Genomic DNA, 24,804 nt, shown 5'->3' on the forward strand with positions numbered 1-24,804 from the left:
ATTTTATTTATTTGAAACGAGAGCCACATCCTTGTTCGCATTCTTCAGAAAAGAAAATGAAGCATGTTCGCCCTACTAGACAGTAGACACATCAAGAAGCTGCTTCAGTAACTAACGAGCCCAGCTGAGCAGCGCGACGGCGAGCTTGGCAAGTTTGAAGGCGTCGTCGTTCTCCATCGTCATCGGCGACGCTACCTTGCTCTTCCCGAACCCCTCCTCACACTCCTCCGCCGCGCTCGCAGCTGTCTCCAGGCAACTCGTGGCCTCGCCGCCCCTCCTGCCCCTGACGGCGGCCGCGCAGCCGGGCTGCCTTCGCACCACGCCTCCGTACAGCGCTCGGCACGACCGGAGGCAGCGCGTCGTCGTGGCCTCCTCGTCTTTGCCGCCGCGCTCCCGGAGCAGGCCGTCGATCTTGGTCGCCGTGCTGGTGGCGTTGGCCGTGAGGAGGTCGGCGGCGATGACGGAGTAGGTGCCGTAGTTCGTGCCGGCGTTGGCGCTCCGGCCAATCGGAGCCGAGCGCCTCCAGACAGAACTGGACGTCGAAGACCGTGCTGCCACTGCCGACCGTCTTGCAGAGGGGGAGTGTGCTTGGGACTTCGGATTCGGAGGTTACCACCTCGGTCGGCTCGGCCTCGGCGTGAGCGCCGGCAAAGAAGAGAGCGGCGTAGAGCAAGATGGCACTCGCACTGCTCAAGCAGGAGGCGTCTGCCATGGCCATTTTCGTGGCGGATTCCTTTTCTACTTGGCAAGGTATGTTGTGTCGTCAGATGAGGATGAGTGGCGCAAGGATTTTAGGCTGTCTCCAGCGATATGCTGTAAAGGGTGCGGCGAGGCTACTGTAGCAACGTAACGCTCCGGCAATATTCTCCAACGCGTGCGGTAAAATGGAGGAAGCGGTCTGCGTCCCGCACAGAGGGAGGCAGGACCGGCGTCCTCCATCGCTCTCGCCCTCCAGCGCATCTCCACCAACCCCTTCCGCGTGGCCGCGGGAGGAAACTGCCGGGGAGGGGAAAGCGACGGCCGCCGTTGGGTCGCCGGTGGGGGAGGGCCTGGCGGGTGCGGCGGGCCGCGGGCGAGTAGATCTGGAAGAGGGGCGGCGGGGCCAGATCGGTGGGAGGCGCAGGAGCGGCGGACGCGTCTCGGTCGGCAGCGGCGTTGCGCTCGAGGGCCGCCGGGGGGCGGCTGGGGCCTACGCACGGGGAGAAGGAAGTCCCGGCCGGCGTCCTCCATCCCCTTCCGCGCGGGCGCAGGAGGAAGCAGCCGAGCAGGGTCCCGGCGCGCGGCGGATCTGGAGGACTGCGGCAGTTCCTCCTTCGGGGCCGGCCGAGGGGAAGGCGAGAGTGACTCTCGGCCGTCATCTGCAAAGGGAGGGGGCAGCGGCGAAGGGAGACGAAAGAGGCCACGGTCGGCACGCCCTCGACCGCGGTTCATCTCCAGATCCCCCGACATCCCGTCTTCCTCGAAGCGGCGCCGGAGGGGAAGGTATACCTCTCGTACTTTTCTGAACTTGGATGGTGAGGTTAGGCCATGGGAGAAGGATAATCTATGCTGTGCACAACTGATATTCAATGGCGGGTTGTTTCTAGTGATAGAACAGAAGATTTGCTAGTGAAGCTGGAATTGGCAAATTTGGTTTGTAGATTAAAGTAGCTGCTATGGTAATAGTGTTGATGGTAATGGGAATTTAAGTTAGCTTTCTCTTTGTGCTAGCATGTTCTGCATTTGCTAGAAGATTCATACTGAAATACGGTTGCCTCTTGCACCTCCCTTACAGCTCGGGGATTTGGGGCTAGGGGTTAGGCATGGAGAGCCTCACCAGTTTTTATTTTACCATTTGTTTCATGTTGGATGATTGGAATGTTGGTTCTAATGATCAATTTGCGCTTGTTGTTTTTGTGCTAGAGCGGGCTCATACAAAACCAGTGATGCAAGTGATCCAGTTGCCACATACATTTTGGTCATTTTTTTAGCAATAGTTCAACTGACATTATTGGGGAAAATATTGGTAGTTGAGATTGTGTGACAGCTATATTTGATGAACGGCTTGGTTCTGAACTATTTTTTATTATGGAATTTCTGATATTGATCTTAAACTTACAGTCCACAAACTGTAGACATGGGATGTTTGGTATAACATTTGAGAGGTGCTAGCTGAAGCATGTGCACATCTTGGTTCTGAAGCATGAGCGATTTGTTGTTGGTTTTGACATTCCTGACATTGCTGAGTGATCATGTGCAGGTTCTTTTGTGCATTTGACCCAAGGTTGAGCAACATCCTTCCTGCCATGATCTTTGTGATGGCTGTAATTTCAGTTATACACACATCATCTAATCGAAAATGCGTTGAATTTTTAGACTGCAAGTTACCTGATTGTTTGTTGTTCAAGTAGCAATTTATCTCATAGGTTTTCTGATCGTTTGCTTGTTGGAGTAGTATTTATTTTGAATAGGATGAGCAGTAAGTTTTACACTGTGGGGTTACCTGATTGTTTTCTGATGATTGAGTTATCAAGCATTCCTTTCCCTTTCAGTTAAGCAATTTTTCTATTATCTACTAGCATTTTTACGTAATGGTTAAGCTGATTATTTATTATGCATTAGCAATTTTGCAGTTGTATCTTGGCACTCTTTTAACAATACTTGTGTTCAGCTTATTGTATCTTTTAGTTTTGCTGTCTTTTTTATGTATTCAGCTTAAAGGATCATGCCATCAGGCAAATAACATGGACCTGATTTAGGCAATAATATAGGTAGGGATCATGCAATAATATTGTTCTAGATAGACAATAATATGGTTCGCAATAGGTACTTTTTTAGATAAGCAATAATACTGCATTATGGATAGTTGATGCACCTGTAGCAACAGGCAGATTAGAGTCTGACAGTGTTGGATATTGCCGTAGCCGCTGTCCTGTTGCCTTTTCTTTGCATATTTTTCCCCCTCTTCTTTATTTCATTAATTTCAGAGTGCATCATCTCAAATGTGCTACCCTTCACGCTTCGCATCATACCCTTGTGTTTTATTTTCTACTTCTTTTTTGAGAATATAAAGAATAGATTCTGAGTGCATACAGTAACAACATTCTTCTTGACTAGTTACTTGGACCATCGTCTCTGTTTCCTTGTCATCAGTCCTGAAGTCATAGCCATCCTTTAGCAGCATAGCACTTCTCTTGGATCTTTTGGTACTGCATTAGACAATAATATGATCCTTTGTTAGGTAATAATACGAGGACAAGAGTAAGCAGTTGTATGCGGTGTGAATTTTTGCAAAACAAGAATTCAGTATGTAATAATATGGCTATGGGTCATACAATTATATTGTAATGAATAAGCAGAACAATGTATTTAAATAGGCAATTTCAACTGAACATTTCATATATATCTCTTTTGTATTGTAAGTCACACAACTTTTTGTGCTTTGTGATTTGTAGGGTCATGGACCGCGTGACAAATTATGCCATGCAAGGATGCAGCAACAATGACGAGAGAGAGGAGGTTGAAGCTGCTGCCAATGCTGCCGGCAGCATTGGATGGGATCCTTCCATCCATACGGAATGCCGCCACCAGTACCTCCTTATTTTTACCCTGCTCCACCAACCATGCCGGCTCCAGCAGGACCCCCAATGCAGCAGGTCAGTGAAGGTCCAAGGGTCCGAGGGGGCGACCCCGATGCTAGGAAAAGTGGTCCGAAGGTCAAGCTTCCCAATTTCAATCCCGAAGAAGGCGTAAACCTGACAAAGTGGTGGCTAAACATAAGTACTGACCCGGTTGTCAATACCGGGCAGCGGAAAGAAGGGTTTTGGTTACGGATCATGAAAGGCTACAACTCATCTCGAGGGGTTTACCCGGAGAGATCTCAGAAGTCGCTCACGACTCGTTGGGACTACATCAAAGAGTGCTGCACCAAGTTTTCCGAGTTTTACAGTAGCGTTCTGCGTTTGAATCCCAGCGGCATGTCGAACGCGGACAAGGTACTTGACATGCTTCTCAACTTCTGTACTGTTGCATTCATGGACAACATGGACCTGGATTTTACTTATATACAGATATCCAATTTATACAATTGATACACCTCATTTTTGTCTATTCTGAGCATCTGCAGACGACGGAGGCAATGGCTCGGTATGCTGCGGCATTGCAGAAGCCTTTCACCCAGATGCACTCCTGGAAGTCATTGAAGGATGAGCCAAAGTGGGAGGCGTGCATTGGGGCTCACTCCAAGGTACTTGTGCTCGACGACGACTCCTCCGATGCAGCAGCTGGTGGTGCCAACGGAGTGGGCGGTCCAGCCGAGTCTGATGCCCCGGCCTCCAGCGGGAGCAAGAGGCCGATTGGGAGGGATGCCACTAAAGCAACGAGGAAAAAGGCCGCCACATCGTCGTCCTCGTCGGAATACATTTCACAAATGAATGATATGTGGGGCAACAAGCTGTCATTAATAAAGGAGAGTCATGCTGAGATGGCCAGCCACCACACCACGATGGCTGTGCTGCAGGAGAAGAAGATCACTACGGACAGGGAGCTGCAGGAGAAGAAGATGTCTACGGAAAGGGAGCTGGAGGAACGTCGTCTGGCGCTTGAGGAGAGGCGGCTGGAGATGGAGATGAATGACAGGGAGAGTCGGATGGAGATGGAGCGGTCTCGGGCCGCCAAGGAAGAACGCGCGGAAGAGGAACGTATTCTTAGTATAGATCTCGACAGGTGCTCGCCAGCGCTACGACTGTTCTACAAGCAACAGCAGGAGTAGATCCTTGCAAAGTACTCGTTGCCTCCTCCCTGACTGGTATCGGCCTTACCAACTCTGCGTTGTCTGTATTATTTGAGAACTTTGTGTACGATTGCGGAACTTTGCGTGTATTCCTGATCTTAGAACTATCGTTTCATGTTTGAGAACTTTTAGTGCTGAGTGTTGTATGAACTGCGAGAGATATTGTTACATGTTTGAGAACTTTTAGTGCTGAGTGTTCTATGAACTGCGAGAATTATTGTTTAAATGAACTGTGTGTTGTACTCCATTTAGTTTGATGAAAAAGAGTGCTCTCTTCATCAGCAAAGCGATGGTTGTTGCTGCTGGCACTCTATTTTTGTGGAAGGTTGAGAAGCTCCTGTAAGTCCCAGCAAGCAACAGTGTTTCTCTGATTGTTCATGCTTGTTCAGATAGACAGAGACAGGAGTGTCAATGCTTGTTCATGCACCCGTTCTTCAAGAATTGGCAAAAACCATAAACCATAGTAGAAAAATGGTCTTCAGGAATACACATTCAGTGCTAGTTGGGACATGTCATTTTTTGTCACATGGTTTGTGGCTATTAATCAAGGGTAACATATTGAGAGGAAGTTAACAGATAAGATAACAATGAGAATCACAGAAAGGATACATCACCGGAAGCTCTATAGGTTTTCACTTCTCACTGGAGCTTAGTTTTGTTTCTCCTGTATGCATTTTTGGAACGTCTGGCAACAGAAAACTGTTGCTGTTGGTCTAGTGCAAGTGAACCTTGAACAGGCTCTTTTTCCCCACAAATATTTGCGTACAACACCCTGACCCTGTGTTTACTGTGGCCTAGGTAACAAATTCATCAACTGATTCATCGATTCAGTTTATTCTGCATCGCCATAAATCAGTGAAACTTGTTTGGGCAGCGTTCAACAGAACAGCAGCCAAATGACACAGTTGATGTCATCTGAAGACGTCGCATATTGTTCGGTTGAAAAAAGTGGTATTGAATAGCCACACCGTCTTCTAGAACCAAAGGGACTAGTCAGGCAATTTCCAGAAATCCCAAACTGAATAACATGTTCAACCAGAGCTACAGTGAATGAGCACATGATTCATCATCCATCAGTGGGGAACATATGCAGGGAACAAATACAAGGTAAAATGTGTCGGTACAAGGATTGCACGACACATATAGGGAGTGTCATCAGGGAATAATCTTGAAAGGATAAAATTTACCACAATGCATCGAGACAATGTGTCTGGGGATCAGATGGTGGTTAAGAGCAATGTTTTGAGGCAAAAAGGAAAACTGAGATCCAGCAAAGAGATCTGTTTTGTATGCATGCGTGAATGTAAGACGCAACAGAAAAGAGAGACCATTTGCAATCCCATAGCTACTAAATTACAGTGTTGAGCCTGCTCATGGTATCTGAATGGGTGCATGAAACACCTACACCCTTGGGTTTCAATAAGAAGAGTAGCCAAATAACCAATTCATGAATTGCCATTCAGAGCTTTGAAATCACCTTGTTCAGTATCGATAAGCTGGTAATGTAGATAGGTTCACCACCTCCAATAAAATGGGTATTCACAAGGAAATCAGGCAACATCGAAAAATTAACACGATCAGAGTGACACTGAAATATTAACATGATCAGATGGCTCATGCAAAGTTGCATAAATTGCCAATGAAGATTCAGTTAGGACATGATGTATTATTAACTACGAATAAGTGCAAGATCAGCAACAGCATATCCTGGTACCTACAGAAGCAAATTCACGACAAAACAGCAGCAGGCAACAGCACATATCAGTGAACCAACACCATTCAACCATGCAAACTGATCCAGTGTAATAGACAGATTGCTACAGGTAGCAATTGCATACTAGTAACAGGCAGAACCACATAGCCAACCCCAATCCTCACTAGCAAAAGCACAACTCTGCAGCATTTTATTTTCAGTTCATCATGGCAGGAACAAACCCAAGCACCAACCACCATTTATTACATCACGGACAAGCATTACTACATCTAGCATGGCACCTGGGTGTCTGGGCTTCACTGGAGTTCCTTGAGGAAGTCGGCGTGGTCAACCAGAACCTATAATGTCAAGGATAAAATGTAACATTTTCTGGACAATTACTTTCTTTCAAAAGAACGATTCAGAACTAATGCATAACATGTTTCTCAAACTTTTACAAAAAGTATGTGTCACCAGTATTTTTGTTTGAAATATATTTCAACTAATATGTGCATGATCCAGATCCAATTATCTGAATAGCTATGATATGGCCATGAGAAGTTTGAGCATTGCACATCCTTTAAACAATGGTTTGTGGCTGTTTTCTATAAACAGATCCATGCCCATTATCACTTTACATGCATAAGTTGAATTGACTGTTCGTTTGCTTACTAATGCTGTTTCATTTGGTTGCCCTTTCTCAGTCAACTGTTCAGATTGAAATTATGTCTTAATTAACTCTCAAGATACATGATGTCACTACCAATTATTACTAGCTAGACCATACTTCTATACTAGCACATTACGATCATAGCCCCAACAAAAGATGGAAAAGCAACTGCATACCTTCTTAGCTCATGTAATTGGGTGTGCCGTGCATGGGGTCACACATGTGGCACATCCGTCGCACTGGTAACTCTCGACCCATGTAGGTTCCAATTATGCACAATTAGGTCCGACTGCAGGCGAAAATGGACATCACGATCTCGTAGCCGGTGATGTGCTCGAACAAAAGCATGTCGGTCCCCCAAGTTCCCCGTTGATAGGTCGACATGCTGCCTGGGATTTTCAAAGATGGTGTTCGTTGCCCTGTCACCCTCGTCCTCGATGATCATGTTATGCATAATTATGCATGCGGTCATCATATCCCGCACATCGTCCCTGTACCATGGATAGGCCGGCCCACGAATCACTGCCCACCGGGCCTGAAGCACACCAAATGCTCTCTCAATATCCTTCCGAGCACCCTCTTGTTTTGCGGCGAAGAGGCGAGTCTTCATCTCCATCGGCTGACGGACCGTCTTAACAAATGCGGGCCAGTCTGGGTAGATTCCATCTGCAAGGTAATATCCCAAGTTGTATGAATGCCCATTGACTGTGAAGTTCACTGGCGTCGAGGTCCCCTGCATGAAGCGGTCAAAGAGACTCGATCTATGAAGAACGTTGATGTCGTTGCAGCTACCTGGCATTCCAAAGTAAGCATGCCAAATCCATAGGTTCCTGGACGCAACAGCCTCTAGAATCATAGAAGGTGACTTCCCACGGCCGGTGAACATGCCCTTCCACGATGATGGGCAATTACGCCACGTCCAATGCATGCAGTCTATGCTGCCAAGCATTCCCGGGAATCCCTGTTGTTCACCTTCCTCGACGAGGCGGTGGACATCCTCTTCAGTTGGCGCTCGCAGATAGTATCCACCAAATGCATCGATGACTGCTCGACAGAAATGCTTCAAGGCCTCTTGAGCTGTCGAGGGACCGATACGCACATACTCGTCGACCGCATTGGCTGGTAATCCGTAAGCCAGGATGCGAATGGCGGCCACGCACTTCTGCAAGGCAGATATTCCCATAAGGCCTATGCAGTCCGGACGCTGGATGAAATAAGGATCCACCCTCTGCACCGCGTCGACAAGCCGAAGGAACACATGCCGTCGCATACGGAAGCTGCGGAGTCAAAGACAGGAAGTATTAGTTCACTCGCCATGAAACCGCAGACACATTATGCTACACATGCATGCGACGCACCGTTGTCGAAACAGCCGGTCGCCATACACCGGCTGGGGAGCGAAGTAGTCTGCCCATATCCGACGATATCCTTCATGGTGATCACGAGGCACGATTTGGCGAGGCACCCTTTCGCGAGGCACCTAGGGACCCCCCATGGACATCGTCAGGAGGGTGAAGTCCTCCAGATCATCTAGCTCCATCTCCATTTGTCGCTGATGTTCATCTTGCTCCATCTCGGTTTGCTGTAACCAGTCCTCGAAGTCCATAGTGCGGGAGGAGGGGCGGCACCAGGCCGACAAACGCGGGACGATGGGCGGCTGTAGCAGCGCGGGAGGAGGGGCGCCGGCAGCAATGGGCGCCCGAACAGCGCACGACGAGGGAGGTGGCTGGCTGGGCGCTCGAGGCGGCTCCCGCGCACGGGGCGGCAGGGCGCGGGAGGGGCGGCGGGGCGGCGCGGGCGGCGGGGCTGCGCTGCGGCGCGGGAGGGGCGGCGTGCGGGGCGGCGCGGGAGGGGCGGCGCTGCGGGGCGGCGCGGGCGGGGCGGCGCTGCGGGGCATTGCGCTCGGGGGAAACGGAGGTTGGAAGAAATGATAGAAAAGTAAGATTGTGGGGTATAAAAGATGGAAATAGAGGATGTCGTTGGAGTTAAGTTTGGTATAGAGAATGAAGTTGATATGGAGGAAAAAGAAAGGGGATGGGATTTGGAGGATATCGCCGGAGATAGCCCTATACAGAAAGACTGGTTTGACTTTATGTCACTCGAATTAATGATGCAATGTACTACTGGTCATCATTTATTGTGCACACATTTTAATAGAGACTAAATAATTGCAAAAGGAAAAAAAAGCCACAACAGGTGGCACAAGGTGTTGACCACTTGCTCACCGTACAATGAAGGGAGACCAGCACGTGTTGGATCTGTGCTTGGCGTGGTAGGCAGATGTTGATATCCCAATCTAATCGGCCGGTATTATTTTTTTTATTGTTTGCTCAGTCCGAGCTTGCTCAGATCTCCTGCCTGTTCGTTTAAAAATAATAATTCGCAAATGTATATCTGTGGCATTAAGATTATTCACAATGCATGTATGTATGTATAGGATGGCTTATATATTTTTCCATAATTTCCACATCAGCAATAAGGCGTTGAGTTGATTGATGAAATGGCTCATACAATACATTGTTTTGTAGGCAATACATGTAAGAGACAAACTATCTTGAAAATAGTGTGTACTAGATATGATTTTACATAAATGAAACCCATTAATTGTTTTCCCCTGTCCCCTCTAAGGTTTAACCATGTCGCTGCTTAGTGCTTACCCCTTGTACTGTTACTACTATATTTAGGCTCTGCGAGAATAGCACTGAGCATCAGAGGTCGCTTGCCCCAATCTTGTTTTTTTGGGAAGCTGGCTCTCTGTCTGTAACTTGCTCGACGCCGGTCTCTGTTCACTTCCTGGAAGTCGGTCTTGCTGCATCCTCGATCAGCGGCGACTCAGCGCGGTCGGTCAGTTCGTGCTACGCGCTGAACGCCCACCTGCCGGAGCAGGAGACGCGTCCGAGGAACAGAGGCTCCTGCTTCGTTGTCCGGAGCGCTTCACCGCCGTGGCGCAGGCTGGCTGACGCCCGGCGCGGTGTGTCTGCGGACCGCCGTCCGTGCGAGGGCGGCGAGGCGATGCCGTTCCAGCCGCGTCTCCCACACGAAACTACGCGCGGCGAAGCAACTGCGTCCTCTGACATGCGCCGCGCTCCAATGGCCGGCGCACGGCGGCGGGAGCGGCGGTGACCGCGGCGAGGGGGCGGACGGTGGCTTGGCCCCTGACCATTGCCATTGGGTTACGAGAGCCGTCGGATCGGAAACGAGCGGCGGAATCCGAGCGGAGCAAGGCGAGCGGGTGCGTCGCGTGGGCTTGAAAGCAGCCCAGTGATCGGCGTGGGCCGTGACTTGTGATGCACTGGGCTGAACCCGCGCGCGCGCACGGGCCAGAATTCCTGCGACCGACTCCACCGGGACGGCTCGGCGCTGGCGAACTAGGAGAGGACAAGAATTCTTTTTAAAAAAGGGGTTAAAAAAATTAAATTTGAAAAAGGGTGCTGATTTGAAAAATTTTCAAAAATGGGTACCTCCTGCCTGATCAACGGACGGGAGGCGTGCGGCTGGACACCTCCCGCCCATCCAACGGGCGGGAGGTGCCCAATCTTTTTTTCAGTCCCCTTCCGAGGGCCTCTTCGCGAATAAGAAATTTTTCTTATTCGTGAAGAGGCCCCTCCCGCGGCGGCAAAGGCATCCCGCCCGCCCAACGGGCGGGAGGTGCCCTACAATGCGGATTTATTTCTTTCTTATTTTTTGTTCGAATTTATGTTTTTACAAACTATTTAAAATTCATACTTTTTGAAATACAAAATGTGACATTCAGGTACTTAGGAGATGGGCATATTAAATTTTAGTATATGTTGTGCTTGTTAGAATGAAGTGTGTGTTGCTTTGATAAAAGCTTTTCAAACCTAAATACAGGCTAAAGGGTGTTTTTGTAATTATGGAAAAATTAGGGTTCTTTTGCTAAATGTGTTTGAGGGTAGGGTAATTTCAAAATATATGAAGGATAGTTTTGCAAAGGCAAGAATTTACTTTTAAACCACTGTAAGAAGTGGAACTACCATAAGGTTTCAATTGGAATGTGATTTTTAAATAGGTTTTATGCGAAAATTGATAGTTTATCGGATTTCAAAATAATTTCAAAAACCTAACTCTTTTGAAGCTGACCCTTAAAGCAAAGTTGTAGATCTCTTTAAACTCTATACTTTTGCTTTTGGGCATATTTGCATTTGAACTATGGTTTGAAAGATAATTTTACTTTACAGTGGAGTCCTTGCACTTTTAAAAAATTCCAACTAGGTCCACATCATCTAACTCCAGCCCCTCCTCCTCTGTTTCGCGTCTGTGCTCACCCGCCGCCCGCCGGCCGCTTCCCCGAGCCGCCAGCTGCCCCCGCGCCGCCCTTCCCGCACCACATGGCGCTCAGCTCGCCCGCCCGCCGCCCGTGCAACCCCCGCTGGCCTCTTCCCGCCCCTTCACGTCGCGCCGCCGGCACCCGAGGCCGCCACGCACGTCGCCGGACTGCCAGCCGCTGCTCCAGCTCGCCAGTGCCTCCTTGTTCTCGCAGCACATCCAGGAGTCTTCCACGACTTCAATTACACGCTTGCGCGGCTGCATTTCACCTCCTCGACTTCTTCTCCACTTGACCACCGTCGCCACCACTCCGCCGTTGCTCCTGCCCGCCATCGTCAGATGCCTCTGTCGCCCCACACGCTCAACCCAGTGCTCCGCCAGCACCCCCACCTCCCACTGAAGCTTCCTGACCAGCTCAATTCCATTCCCTCGCACCCACGCTGCCCGGACAATGGCGCCGGTGAGCTCTTCCACCGCCGCCGCTTTTGCTCGCCGCCGTTCCGACGCTCCGCCACCTCTCAGCCCTCACCGAGCTCACCACCACCACTACATCTACCCGAAGAAGCTTCCTAGCCACTTCTTCGTCGCCTTCCCACACTTCAACCGTCGGAACGCCGCCGCCGTCCTCGTAGCCCCACTGCACCGGCTCGGTTCACCGTCGACCCACCGCCTCAGCCCCTTTCTTCCTCGATTCCGGCCACCCCCGTAATCGCCGTGAGCTCCTGAACCTTTTCCCCACTTTTCCCTTGCCGCCGGTGAGCCCCCTCGCCAGAATTTGATCGTCGTCGATCGGCTTCTCTATAAAACCCGGCCAAGGACCCAATTGCAACCTCTTAAATCTTTCTAGGGTCTTTTCTGTGAAATATCAGTATCCTTCCCCAATTCAAAGCTGTCAAATTTGAAAATCTATAGGAATTTGTACAAAAATCCAAAAATTGTCAAACTAGTTTTATTGTACTCTAGGAGTCTAGATCTACAACTTTTGTTACTAGAGTTTAGTTTTAAACTAAATTCTTTTAGAGTTATTTTAAAGTTTAGCAAAAGGGTATCTTGTGTATAACTTTTGCATGCTAGCTTTATTTCATGTGATTTTTGGTATGCAACCTGTTTAAGGTGTAAGTGAACTTGTGTGCAAATTTCACCTTCAATACTACACCATAACTTGAACTCATTTAAATTTTGTGCAAATCAAGTTTAAAATGAAATCAATTTATTCAAGCATGATGCTAATGCTTTCCTGCTTAGATCTTTTTACCATATGTTGATCTAATGTTGAGTAAGGCATATTAGTATTTGAATAATTTTATAGCACTGTTTTGCCTTAGGTTTTGATTTAAACTTGAAATTTGAATTAAATTCAAATGACTTAGTTTCTGTTTTCAAAAATTTATGAAAAATTTATGGAAAGCTCGTCTGATAGAGGTAAACACACTTGTCAAAATTCAAGGCTAGAACCTCTATAAATTTCAAACTAAAAATAAAACTTGCTATCATAGGTTTAATTTATAAGAAGTAGATTTGAATTCTTGGAATTCAAATTCTTGTCTTGCGATGCTTTGACAGTGAATTGTTGGATTGCAACTTTATCGTGAAGTAAAGTTCTTAAATCAATAATCACCTAATTCAAATTACTGCATATCATGTAGAGTCAACGACACTCGACGACGGAATCTATAAACTGGTCCCAGAAACCGAGTAGGGTTTGTCTAAAGACCAGGTGGACGTCGCCGAGGACTTAACTGAAGCCCCGAACCAAAGTTCGGAAGTTATTGACATCCCTGACTCCAGCCCCACCCAAGAAGGCAAGCCCCAGTGCATAACCCAGTATTTTAAATTATACGCTTATGTTACTATATATCTATCTTGTGCATTGAGTGTTAGGAGTTGTTATGAAACCCTAGTTGCATGAAACTTAGGAACCTATTGTAACACCCTAATGTAAATTTCCTAAATTTTAATAAATTTAATTTGGCTTAAATAAAATTTCTAAGGTTTTTCTTGATTTATCCTACATTTAAACTAATTTGATACCACAAGTAATTAAAATTTATTTTAGGGTCTACATGTTTGTGCATTCATGCTGGTGCATCTCTTTTGTTTGTTTGAATGGTTAAGTTTGAATTCAAATCTCATTTGAAATCAAATAGAATTGAGTTGTTTGAAAAAGAAATAGAAAAGGGAAAGGAAAACGAGAAGAGAAGCCAGCCCAACCGAAGTTCGGCCTGTCCTTCTCCCCCTCCTCCCTCGTGGGCCTGCTTCTTCTCCCGCTCGGCCCTTCTCTCTCTTCTTCCCGCGGCCCAACAGCCAGTCCCCGGCCCACTTCTCTTTCTCCCCCTTGCACCCGACCTCCTTTCCCCTGCGGCCCGATCCCCCTCGCTCGGTCCATCGGCCGCCCCCCGCCCCGCATCGGCCGCCCAGCTCGCTTCCATCGGCCGCTCCCCGCTTTCCATCGGCCAGCCCGAGCCGTGCCTCCTCCTCTCTCTTTCTGGCTCTTTGGCCCCACCCGTCAGCTCCCCCGTCTTCCCTCTTCTTCCCTTCTCCCCAACGCGCACCGGCCGTCGAGATCCCCGGCAAGCCCCCTTCCTGGGCCCTCACGCCGAGGCTGCCCCGCCGCCCTACAAAAGGGTTTCCCCCACCCCTGGAACCCTAACCCTAAGACCTGCAGCCGCCACTGAGCTCCAGCGCCGTCACCGCCTTGCTCCGCCACACCGAGCTCTCTGCCCCGCCGTGGCCCAGTCGCCCCGCTGCATCTCCGTCCTTACCAAGCCCCGCATCAACTCAACCTCGGCGCCAGGAAGCTTCCCGAGGCCTTCACCCGTGACCCCGGCCCGTGCGACGGCCGGAATCGCACCGAGGACCGCCGCCGGTGAGAAGTTCTGCCGCCTCAATTCCTTGCCGCCGGTGTTTCCCCGATTGTCTTAACCCCCGTAGCACCTCCGCAGGAACACCACGAGCCGATCCGAGGGGATCAGAAGCTTGGGGCAGGCCTGCACCGACCCTCCCCACGAACGCCACCCGTCCCCACCGTTCGGACCTCGCCGCCGATCACCCTGCGCTATCGCTCCGGTCGATTCAAGCCCTCGGTGAGCATCAGCACATCCCCCTTGATCCTTTTGGCGCTAGATGTTGTAAATCTTAGCTTGTCCCTAGGCCAGAACAGCACACGCCGACGTGCGCCGCCGTGCAGGACCGCCTCCGCCGCCGTGCGTGCAGCCCAGAGCATCCCCGAGCCCCGCCTTAGCCCCGGGTGGATCACGCATGACGCGCTGATCATGCCCGACCCAAAGCTCGGTCGATTTGACCCCCGGAGCGACGTTTAGGGCGAAGTCTGGTGAGCCGAGCCGCGCGCCGCCGCGGGAATTGGTCTCCGGCGACCAACGCCGCCGCCCCGCAGCCGATCCATCATGAACCGTCCGATCCGAAGTGAACGCCTACGATTAGATCCAGATCAGATTAGGTCCGAGCCATTAGATCTAGATCCGATGGCTCAGATTGGAAGGTATCGGTTTGGCCTGGCGTTTTTGTTAAAGAACCCCTATGTTTTCCCGAAATCAACCCGCAGTCCGGCGCCGTTCAAAAGAAATTCCTTTTAGGTCCTGTTTTTAGTGCCGGAGCCCCTGAGCTTTCTGGTTTTTGGGTCCGCAGTCCCGCCCCTGTGTTTTCGTGCGTTAGACCCTGAGCCTATAGTTTAATTAGGTTTAGGCCCTCGGTTTTTCAGCAGAAGCCCCTAGAAGCTTCTGTTTCCTTACAGTTAAGCCCCTTGACCTTGTTTTAGCCCTAGGTTTCGCGTCTTAGCTCCGTTTTAGATGGTTTTTGTGCTCACGCGATCGTTGTAACGCGTAGAATAGTTTTAGATCAGTTTTGTATTTTTTTGCTGTATTGTTGTACTGTTTCTTATCTTTTACCATTTTTTGCATGTATGTGCCTGTGTGGACCATGTTTTGGCGTTGCGATCGTGAGTAGACGTTGAGCCATCGGAGGAGTACCAGGAGCCACCTTCTTCAGAGCCCTTTTGAGCAGCAGCAGGAGAACTTTGAGGAAGGCAAGTATAACATGAGCATCCTATCACTTTTAAATATAATTTCATACTGCATTTTAATATTGTACGCCTATAAGGATTTCCTAGCCACTTTTATCCTTTATATAAATACCTTGGGTTGCATTTTGGTTAGTTGTGCTAGGTGCTGCCCTCTCACACATTATGGTCCTTTTAATTAAATTTGATTAATGGTATATGCAACTTAATTATGAGAGTGGCCCTCTATGCTGTGTGCTTGAGCGGCTCACGTCTCAATAAAAGGTGTTTTTGTTAGAAACATGGTTTAGGGGGCTAGCACGGTGCTTAGTGCTTGGTTGGCCACTCTCCATAAGGACCGGTTCATAGAGCGACAACCTGGGACAACCGCGCAACCACAAGATTAGAATGGGACGGTCTTGACTTACTAATTAGGTCATTTTGGTTTGGGAGTAACTTACCTGCAGGGCAAGAGGGGTGGTAAGCTTCAATGGTCCCTGCTCCTCCGACTTGGTCTGTGCTGTGTGTCTTGTACCCCCGTGAGGTGGGCCCCATCGTTGCTGATCCAGAAACCTTAGCGGTTATACCTTACTAACATGATCCTTTGTAACGGTCTCGTAGTGCGCTTGCTAGTCATCTCACCTAAGGAAGTGTGATGAACAACTAGTGTAGCTCACGACTTGTGGGTAAAGTTGTGCAACCTCTCGAGAGTGTAAAATTGGTATACTAGCCGTGCTCACGGTTATGAGCGGCCCAGATCCTCCGTCGGATTAGTGGGGTTTACCTTTGGTGGTTTGGCTTGGTTCTCAGTAGACTCGTGGTTAATTTTGATTAATTATTATGCAACTTGGGTCATGGTAATTCTTCCACTTGTAGTAAATAGCTCTAATAAAAATTTGCCAAGATTAAAAACTAATGCAGTTGAGTCAGCTAACCTTAGAGCCTCATAATTCGTGTTATACTTGTTGAGTACAAGTTGTGTACTCACACTTGCCTTCTCTACTCTTCTGCTCTCTTTGGGATATCTTCGACTGCTGTTCAGTACCAGGCAACATGGAGGACTACAGCAGCGGACTCGACGATTTCTAGGCGTTGTCTCCCAGCCGACGTCCCTGTGGCGCCCTATTCTTCATGTATTTATTTTACGCTTCTGCATTCCTTGAATTGATTCTTGATTCAGTTGTAATAAAGATATTCATTTACGATTTATACGCTTTTATTTCGAGATACACGTTGTGATATCTTGATGATTCTGTTTTATATATGCGTGACTTGATCCTGGCGCATATATGATTGCTCAGTTTATGTTCTTATAAATCGGGTGTGACACCTATGTAATGTTTCCAAGTCCTGGATGAGTAGATGCTCTGCTAATAAGACCGGCGGAAGTCTAGTGATTTCCGGTCACTCGCGCGATATAGGAATTGATTGTTTACTATTTTGCAATCACTATAAGGATCACAGACGGAATTATATGCAGTACCATGACTTGGAATGGTACCGTCTGTTTTGATCAATTTGATAAGGCCGTAGTGTGTGGTAGTGGTGGTCAAGTGTTTAAAAGTACTAGCCACATACCATAAATATGGTACGCGGTAAGCCTAGTACCTGATTGGCCCGGCAAGTGGACTTACCCCACCACTCGAATTATGGTTTTGTTACACACACGCACCGACGTGTGGGAGTACGTTCTGCATAGCAGATAGGAGTACGGTCATACAGTCACGCTGTAGACGTACGTCCTGCACTGTAGTCGCTTGTGGTGGCCCTGATCCACGCCCCAGAATATATATGAGGGGAATGGTTGCCTGGAAAGGAAAGTTTCCGAGCATGTGAGTTAGGATCCCTTGCAAGGTTATGAAATTCGATTCAGGAATCGTCCGTTTCTCGCGAAGATTGAGACTACTTGATACTTCTGCCACATAGAGTAAGAACAGAAACAGTAATGGAATAATTTGATGAATGCTTAACATCTACCTTACTTGACTTGTACAGGTGCTTATCTAGAATGGCTAAAGAAACTAGAATCTGAAAGCTAAAATATGAAAGTAAGGACATACTCTGTTGCTTTTCAACAAAAGAAAACTAGAGCCGTTCAACCTATCATGGTCTAGTTATGGGCTAAGTATACCCAAAGATCGGGTAAGCCTTGTTGAGTATTAGTATGCTCAGCCTTGCTAGTAATGCTATTATCAGGTATGCCATTCGAGGACTCAGTGGCTAGTTCTCCTTGGACCTGTTCTGTTCTGTTTGGCTGGTCCGTGGAATGGGATCCGTCCCCGACCGGCAATGACCCTTCGATGTAACGCCATGCTTGGGGCTAAGTATGGTCCAACCGCTGCGATGTATGTAGTCGCATTGTTTTTCCGCTGCTAACTCTAAGTACTGTCTGAAAAACCTAAAGTTTCAAACAATACTTGTATAAATTTGTATTAGTTAGGGTAAAAACAAAATCTCTGTGTAATAATGTTTAATTATCCTGTGGTGTAAAAGTTGCGAGCTGTTGTAATGCTGGACTCGCCTTTGTGCGAGGTAAACCTACATCGATCCTGTGTAATCGTGGTTGAATCGAGCGATGACCCGACAGACCAATGAGTTGTTTCGTTTGAAGTGCGTTGAGATCATGTCGCCCGTACAGCGATGGTCTGCGCACTTGAATCGGAATAATTCAGGCGGTTCTGCCACACAAGATTTATTCGCCATACTCTTTTGTATATATATAAAATTTTAGTTCAATTTTACGAAGAAGACTACGGTATCTAAAACTCGTATGAAGATGGTTAAGTGATAACATTTTGCAACGTAGAATCCAAATATTACGGTAGTACGATACATCAAGCCATTAAAAATAAAGTAGTATGATACAAAAAATAGTTTAAATATACAGAGTCCACCGAATCAGGAGTATCTACTCCGCCTGTCTCGGTCCTCGCGCTCTCTTGTTCCTCCCCCTAGTCCTAGGCCATCGGCGTATGTGCCCCTCCAAGTACGTGAGTGCATCTGGAGCACGGTGAGGACGAGGTGGAGGAAGCACCGGCATGAACGCGTCATTCTGGGTCTGTAGAGGTGGAGCGTCATACGTCTGGGAGGGGCCAATGATGCTTGGCCCGGCGCCGCCGCCCTCCAGCTATGACAAACTGACGCAGCCGCCAGGTCTGTCCAGCACACCGAACAGACCACCGTGTGCAGGAGCACCCATCAACCACGCATGCTGAGTAAAGCCCTGAGAATACAGAGCAGCTGGCATCGAACCCGGCGGGAGAGATGTTCGTGGAGCATAGGCGCCAAACGTCTGAGGCTCCATTCTTGCAGGAGGAGGCCCCATTGCTGTCGAGTGCATCACTATAAAAACAAACGAAATTAGTTGTGTAAATCAAAATTGATCAAAATAGCAATTATAAAGGACTTACAGCTCGAACTGGTGGCAGTACCGCTGGACGCTGTGTGCGGTGCTGCAGAGGTCGATGGGCCAGCTGTGTACACGTGGGCAGACGTATGAGATGTGCTGGAGGCCCCCATGTCGTCTCTGCTGTAACACGTCAGTGCACGTAACGCTCGCGTCAAGTTGTCATGAATCCGATGAAAGTTCTCTTTGTACTGTGCCTCCGGTACACGTACTCCACGGTCAAACAACGTGATCTGAGATGCAGTTTCGACCTCCGCGCAGTGGATCAGATCGATCTGCATGAGTTAATGGGAAGCAGAGTAATATTGTTATCGATTTTTTTAAAAAGATTTAATAATTGAAGTTGCGAAAGACGTACCGCGCCACGCTGCGCCTGATCACGGTACAAGGGATATGTGTCCGAGATGGTCGGCGGGTGCTGATGCTCCGCGTCATCAATACGTAAAAGAGTGACGTACGGACGTGTGTGAGTGAGGTACCAGCGGAGGTATGCGTCGTAAGACGCCTCTGTGTGTGGCTGCGGCTCGTCCCACACATCGTCAGGAGCGTCTAGCCACACTCGTACGTACTCCTGCAGCTTGACAACTCAGTTGACTCCGTTGCCATGATATCCCTTGCGCGAATATCTGTTGCAAATATTTGGAAGACAATATTATTTCATGATAACGGTTATATAATTAATAGAAAATGAGTTATCACAAACTTACTCGTGTACGCTGCGCGGCACGGCCTGGAATGCTCGGGGTAGGACAGGGAAGTGCTGTCGTCGCCCGAACTGCCTCATCACTCGCTCGATGCAGTACGGCTCCACGACAATATCGAACACTAGATTCGCCTTTGTGAGCCAGTACACCGCGTCACGCGTGCACAGGGAGGATAACCCGTACGGCGCAAGTGTCTGGACAGCCGCAGCTGTGTACGGGGTCCAGATGACATCATGTGGCCGCAACCGATCAAATTCGGACACGAACTGCGGGTATGCTTTTCGGACCTGCCGATGTGCCCAGCTCATCTACAAAATTACACAACTGTGTCGGTACTTTGCATATACAGAAATGTACAACAGTAAATTAAAGAGTTTACCCGTCGATCGGTTCAAAGAGAACCCATCGTGGGTCTGTCCTCATGCCACAGCCCATTCATCTCGGGCGGATAAGGCTCCTCCACCGCTGCCAGGTACGACCTGTGCCGTACGTCGGTGCTCGCGTCATGAGCTCCGGTGTCTGTGCCATATCTGCATGAAAAATTAAGTACGATACATATATTAGAAATATACTTAACGAATACAACAGAGAGTATACAAATGCCAAGTCACAGTTACAATTACAAACACACATAATGATCTGTTAAAAGTCACTACGGCAAATATTACAAATACATATAATGGTCTGTTAAAATTACAAATACACATCCAGATCTGATACAAACTCAACGCGGCAAATATTACATATGAGCAAACAATGTTCAAATAAAATTACAACTAAACGATGCCTCATGTCATAGTAGCACTCAATCGGCAACGTCTCCCACTCCTTGATGCAACCGGAGGTCTTCCATCTGTAGCATCACCTGTAGCGCCAGCTTCAGCAGAACTAGGCCCAGCATCATTGTTCGGATAACGTTTATATGTGTGTCCACTCTGGTTACATGCACTGCAGCGCTGTATCCTCGTATGGAGCTCTAACTCATCCATGTCATTACGAATACGCCATGTCTGACGGCGCCCTCTCTTAACCACCTATGTGTCTCATGCACCACCTACTGCGAATGTCACGCCACTTGGACGGGGCTCCGGTCTCCACACACCCCTTCTGCTAATCTAGTATTGCCCTTAGTATGCCGGCGTGATGATCATGTAGCAGGCACACATCTTCCCTGTCCCGAACGACTGCAAGCTTAACCCGTTGCAAGAACCAGTACCAACTGCCTGTGTTCTCGCTTTCAACAAAAGTAAAAGCAACCAGAAGTAATTGATTGTTTCCATCTGCTGCAATGGCTATCAGCATTTGCCCTCTATACTTTGCTGTGAGAAAGATCCCATCGATGCACAGGATAGGCCCACAGTGTTGGAATGCGTTAATGCATGGACCCAAGCTGAAAAAGGCCCTGCTGCAATATGATGGGCGGACCTTGTCATCTGTCTAGACTTTGCAGGTCATAATAGCTTCCAGAATTTCTCTGACAAATAACGGCCAACAATCGAGAAATATTATCATATGCAGCCTCGAACGTGCCAAACCTCATCTCTAACACCTTCTGTTTTGCACTCCAGGCCTTCCCGTACAAGATGGTATACTTGTACTTCTCCTGAATATGCCTGATAATTGACTTTGGTTCAAATGACAGGTTGGCTACTATCATCCCGTACATCTCGTTTGCAATGTATTGCGATGTAAGGTTGCGATGGGACTTCTGCACGCCCGGCAAATGACAAGTGTGCTGAGTGACAATTGAGCATTCCCAATAATCTTTCCATTTGCCCTTATAGGCATGCACCCGCCACGAACAGCTCTCCTTCACACATACCACATCGTACTTATAAGACTTGTACTTGACTGTTTTGAACTTTCGCATAAGAGAGAGACCAACACTTAACAGCTTTCTTCACCTCATCAATTGACTGGAACCTCGCACCCTGGACAACTTCGTTCTTCCTGCAATCCCAAGGCACGCTAGGTCCCTCATCTATGACAAGATGACTGAAGTCGCTGCTCACCCATTCTTCAGGCACATCCTCATCATCATCAGACGAATCGGCATTCATTGCTTCATCCAACTCACGATCTTCGTCTCGCAGCTGTTCAACAATACGGGGTATGTTCTCCCCCCCTCATCAGCCACGCATTAAGGTGCTGCGGTGCCACCTGTCTCAATATTTGGCTCCTCAACTTCTTCATCAACATCTTCATCCCCCACAGCAGTTTCGATGTTTATCAAAGGCTTCTGGTACACACTGACAAGGAGTACCAGTGACCATTGCCAATGAGTTGCATTTTGCAGATAACTTAACCAGTCATTGTTGCTTGCAAGTGGCATCAGCTCCCAGATTAAAGCGTGAGTGGTACGATTTATGACGCACTGAACACTCACAGTGTATGTCTCCTGATTAATCCTTAATCCGCTCATTAACCAGTTGCATAGGGATTCAAATGTCCTCTCGTGCGGTCTGGTAATTCCTCTAACCGCACTATTGAATTCACTTAAATGTACCCCATTCGGCCCATAAATCACATTTACTTCTCCGTAATATATACTAAAAGTACCCTTCTCGGAAGACATATCTGTCAATTATTAATAAACTAGTTATACTACATATTAATACACAACGACCCTAAGTTTCAGCGATTCCTAGATTATATTTTCCAGATTATAAATTATTCAGAATATAAATTATACTAAAAACAATTGAAAATACTAAAAACTATTCAAAATATAACTAACTTAACAAATATTTCCTAGATTATAGTTATTTTCAAGTAATTATACGACTAGAACGAGAATATACCTCCAAACCGACGTGTGAACAGGGCTTCGCCGCTTCCTCTCCTCTCTTCCTCTCCTCCCTTTCTTTTTTTCCTGGTTTTTGCTGAATAAAATGAGAATTCAGGGGGCAGGTGGGGGCTTATACAGGGGAAGGGGAACCTCCCGCCTGCCCAACGGGCGGGATGCCCCTCTGCACTGTAGGGGCTCCGCATCTCCCGCCCGTTGGGCGGGCGGGATGCCCCCATGGCCATATTAGGGGTCTCTTGGCGAATAAAAAAAGTTTCTTATTCGTGAAGAGGCCCTCGGGAGGGGTCTAGAAAAAGATTTGGCACCTCCCGCCCGATGGATGGGCGGGAGGTGTCCGGCCCCACGCCTCCCGCCTGTTGGTCGGGTGGGAGGTACCCTTTTTAAAAATTTTCTAAGTCAGTACCCTTTTTCGAATTTAATTTTTTTAACTTTTTTTAAAAAAATCAAAGGACAAGGGACAGGGCCCAGGTGGTCGCCGGCGCCGGCGGCTTCCTCACTGTCGGCGGCCTTGACCACGACGGCCGCGGCTGCGCGACCGGAGGCCTCACGCCCTTCCCACGATCGAATTGAAACTGCTTCCTTCAACGGGGTTCCTCCTCTCCCCTCCTGAAATCTGAAACCACTCCTGCGGACGGCTTTCCAGGGCTCTTCATTCTTCCCCCGGCCAGCTTCGACAAACTGCCGCACGACCTATGAGGTGCTTCATGCTCCAAAGATGCATCGTTATTACAGTTCACTGTTCTCAGCTGTCAGCCTGCATGCCAGCCCAGCCGCTGCGCGCTCTCCGTTGTTTTCCGGGACAAAGCTTTCAGCCTCTGATGTTGGCTTCGGCTGATCCACGTCCGGCCTGTGCATGGATCGACGCCTGACGAACTCAGCTCTGATCCGTCTGTCTCACCAGCAATTATGTACCGAGCTGGAATCATGCGATTGGTGTGGTAGAAATTAGTTGAGAGATGAAACATGCATGCTGTGGAGCTAACGTCCTTGGTTTTCCTTTGAGTAGATGTCGGTAACAGTTTCACAGTAATTCGGTAACAGATAGTCGCACCACTAGACTTTCAAGCAAATTTCTCGGTGATGTTCTATGACCATCTATCATCCCACTCCATGGAAGTTGCGTCATGTGTGTGCTCCACTCTCACTGCAACTCTGCAAGATGCAAGCTGTTGCGTAGCGCAACTGTTTCTGTTCTGCTTCTTTCTGTACAACTGCAAGTGGGTCTAGAATCTCGTTCCGTGGAATATGGTAAGGTGCCTCTGCAGTTTGATCCAGATGCCAGGGAAAGGGAACGGCATTGATGCCCGACGATTTCGGTGAGGTCGGTGGGCACCAGAGCTCGCTTTGGGGAAGCTGTCTCTGCGTGCAGCGATTCAGCACGCGCCGGCTTCGCCCGCCACGGCTACCATACACCGTTGATCGATGCTGAGGTTATGGTAGCCGTCCGATCAGCAATGAGCGGAGGAAGGCAAGTGGTGTGTCGCATGGGCTTGAAAGCCCACGAAGCAGCCCAGTGTTAGTTCACCGTGAGCCGTGGCTCGTGGCTCGTGAGGCGCTGACGGGCGGCAGGGGGGTGGACGGTGTGGCACGTTCGCCGACCGTGGGTGGACGGTATTTCATTTACCGTCCACCCCTAGGGTCGTGCGTGCCGTCGGATCGGAAACAAGCGGGTCGGATCGACTAGAGGAAAGCGAGCTGGCGCATCGTATAGGCTTGAAGGTCTTGTAAACAGCTCTCATCAGCCATGCCGCGGCTCACCAAATCAGGATGCCGAGGCCGGCCGGCGACGGGGAAGAAGAGCCACGGCGAGCTGTCCCATGGAGTTTCTCATAATTAAGAGAGGAGAGGGACGGAGGGAAACACCGTCAAAGCAATCTCCGGCCCTGGCATCCTGATTTGGTGAGCCGCGGCATACAGATATATAAAAAAATCTATATATATTTTAATTTGCTAAAACGATCTACAATTTGAAACGGAGAAAGCAGTAACATGACGATGACGATGAGAGCTAGATAGATGGATCGATGGACACGCGCCGGAGCAGAAACTAACGTCTTTTGCATTATCGGAGAGCTATTAAGCGCGTCCTTTGCGCTTTGACCCAGGCCGATGCGCGGCGTGGTGATACTATAATAGTTTGACCTTAATATGTACCCAAAATTAGAAAATTATGTTTAGACACATTGTTATAGGTACAACATGGAATACTTAGATAAATTGGATCTTTTTGCTTATGTGGCATGAGAGTTAAGGAGAGAGAGAGAGTGTGAGAGAGTAGTATTTGCGCTAGTTTCTGCAATAATGGGCAAGGTGCAATTAATTCTCCATACACATAAAAGAAACGTAACAAGATGGTGTAGTAGATGGGCCCTAAAGCATGGGCCGGCCTGTGCACCTGCGGGCCTTTGCACGACGAGCCCATCACTCCCTTCACGCGTCATCCATTTCACCA

At 48.5% G+C, this 24,804-nt stretch overlaps 2 protein-coding genes and 1 pseudogene across 2 annotated transcripts; 1 reads left to right on the forward strand and 2 right to left on the reverse strand.

The window, feature by feature from the left end:
• Window positions 1–50: 50 nt before the first annotated feature.
• Window positions 51–742, reverse strand: LOC112885892 (annotated as a pseudogene).
• On the forward strand, window positions 400–4,803 carry LOC112885891 (glutathione S-transferase T3-like). The gene is made up of 3 exons (XM_025951585.1): window positions 400–750; window positions 3,435–3,974; window positions 4,106–4,803. The coding sequence occupies exons 2-3, from the start codon at window positions 3,534–3,536 to the stop codon at window positions 4,748–4,750; spliced, it is 1,086 nt and encodes a 361-aa protein (XP_025807370.1). The 5' UTR covers window positions 400–750; window positions 3,435–3,533; the 3' UTR covers window positions 4,751–4,803.
• A 2,545-nt stretch (window positions 4,804–7,348) lies between these two features.
• Window positions 7,349–8,740, reverse strand: LOC112884295 (protein ALP1-like). The gene is made up of 2 exons (XM_025949673.1): window positions 8,634–8,740; window positions 7,349–8,411 (listed from the first exon to the last, which is right to left on the reverse strand). Exons 1-2 carry the CDS (start codon window positions 8,738–8,740, stop codon window positions 7,349–7,351), a joined length of 1,170 nt encoding a protein of 389 aa, XP_025805458.1.
• Window positions 8,741–24,804: the final 16,064 nt, after the last annotated feature.

Source organism: Panicum hallii, chromosome 3 (assembly GCF_002211085.1).
Source record: "Panicum hallii strain FIL2 chromosome 3, PHallii_v3.1, whole genome shotgun sequence".
Classification (NCBI taxonomy): domain Eukaryota; kingdom Viridiplantae; phylum Streptophyta; class Magnoliopsida; order Poales; family Poaceae; genus Panicum; species Panicum hallii.

What these genes read in the sequence shown, in the direction of transcription:
- LOC112884295 (XM_025949673.1), bottom strand. Translation starts at nt 8,740, where the DNA reads ATGGACTTCGAGGACTGGTTACAGCAAACCGAGATGGAGCAAGATGAA. An exon ending in GACTTCACCCTCCTGACGAT is followed by an intron (nt 8,412 to 8,633) that starts GTCCATGGGGGG and finishes TTGACTCCGCAG; the next exon opens with CTTCCGTATGCGACGGCATG.
- LOC112885891 (XM_025951585.1), top strand. Translation starts at nt 3,534, where the DNA reads ATGGGATCCTTCCATCCATACGGAATGCCGCCACCAGTACCTCCTTAT. An exon ending in GCATGTCGAACGCGGACAAG is followed by an intron (nt 3,975 to 4,105) that starts GTACTTGACATG and finishes GAGCATCTGCAG; the next exon opens with ACGACGGAGGCAATGGCTCG.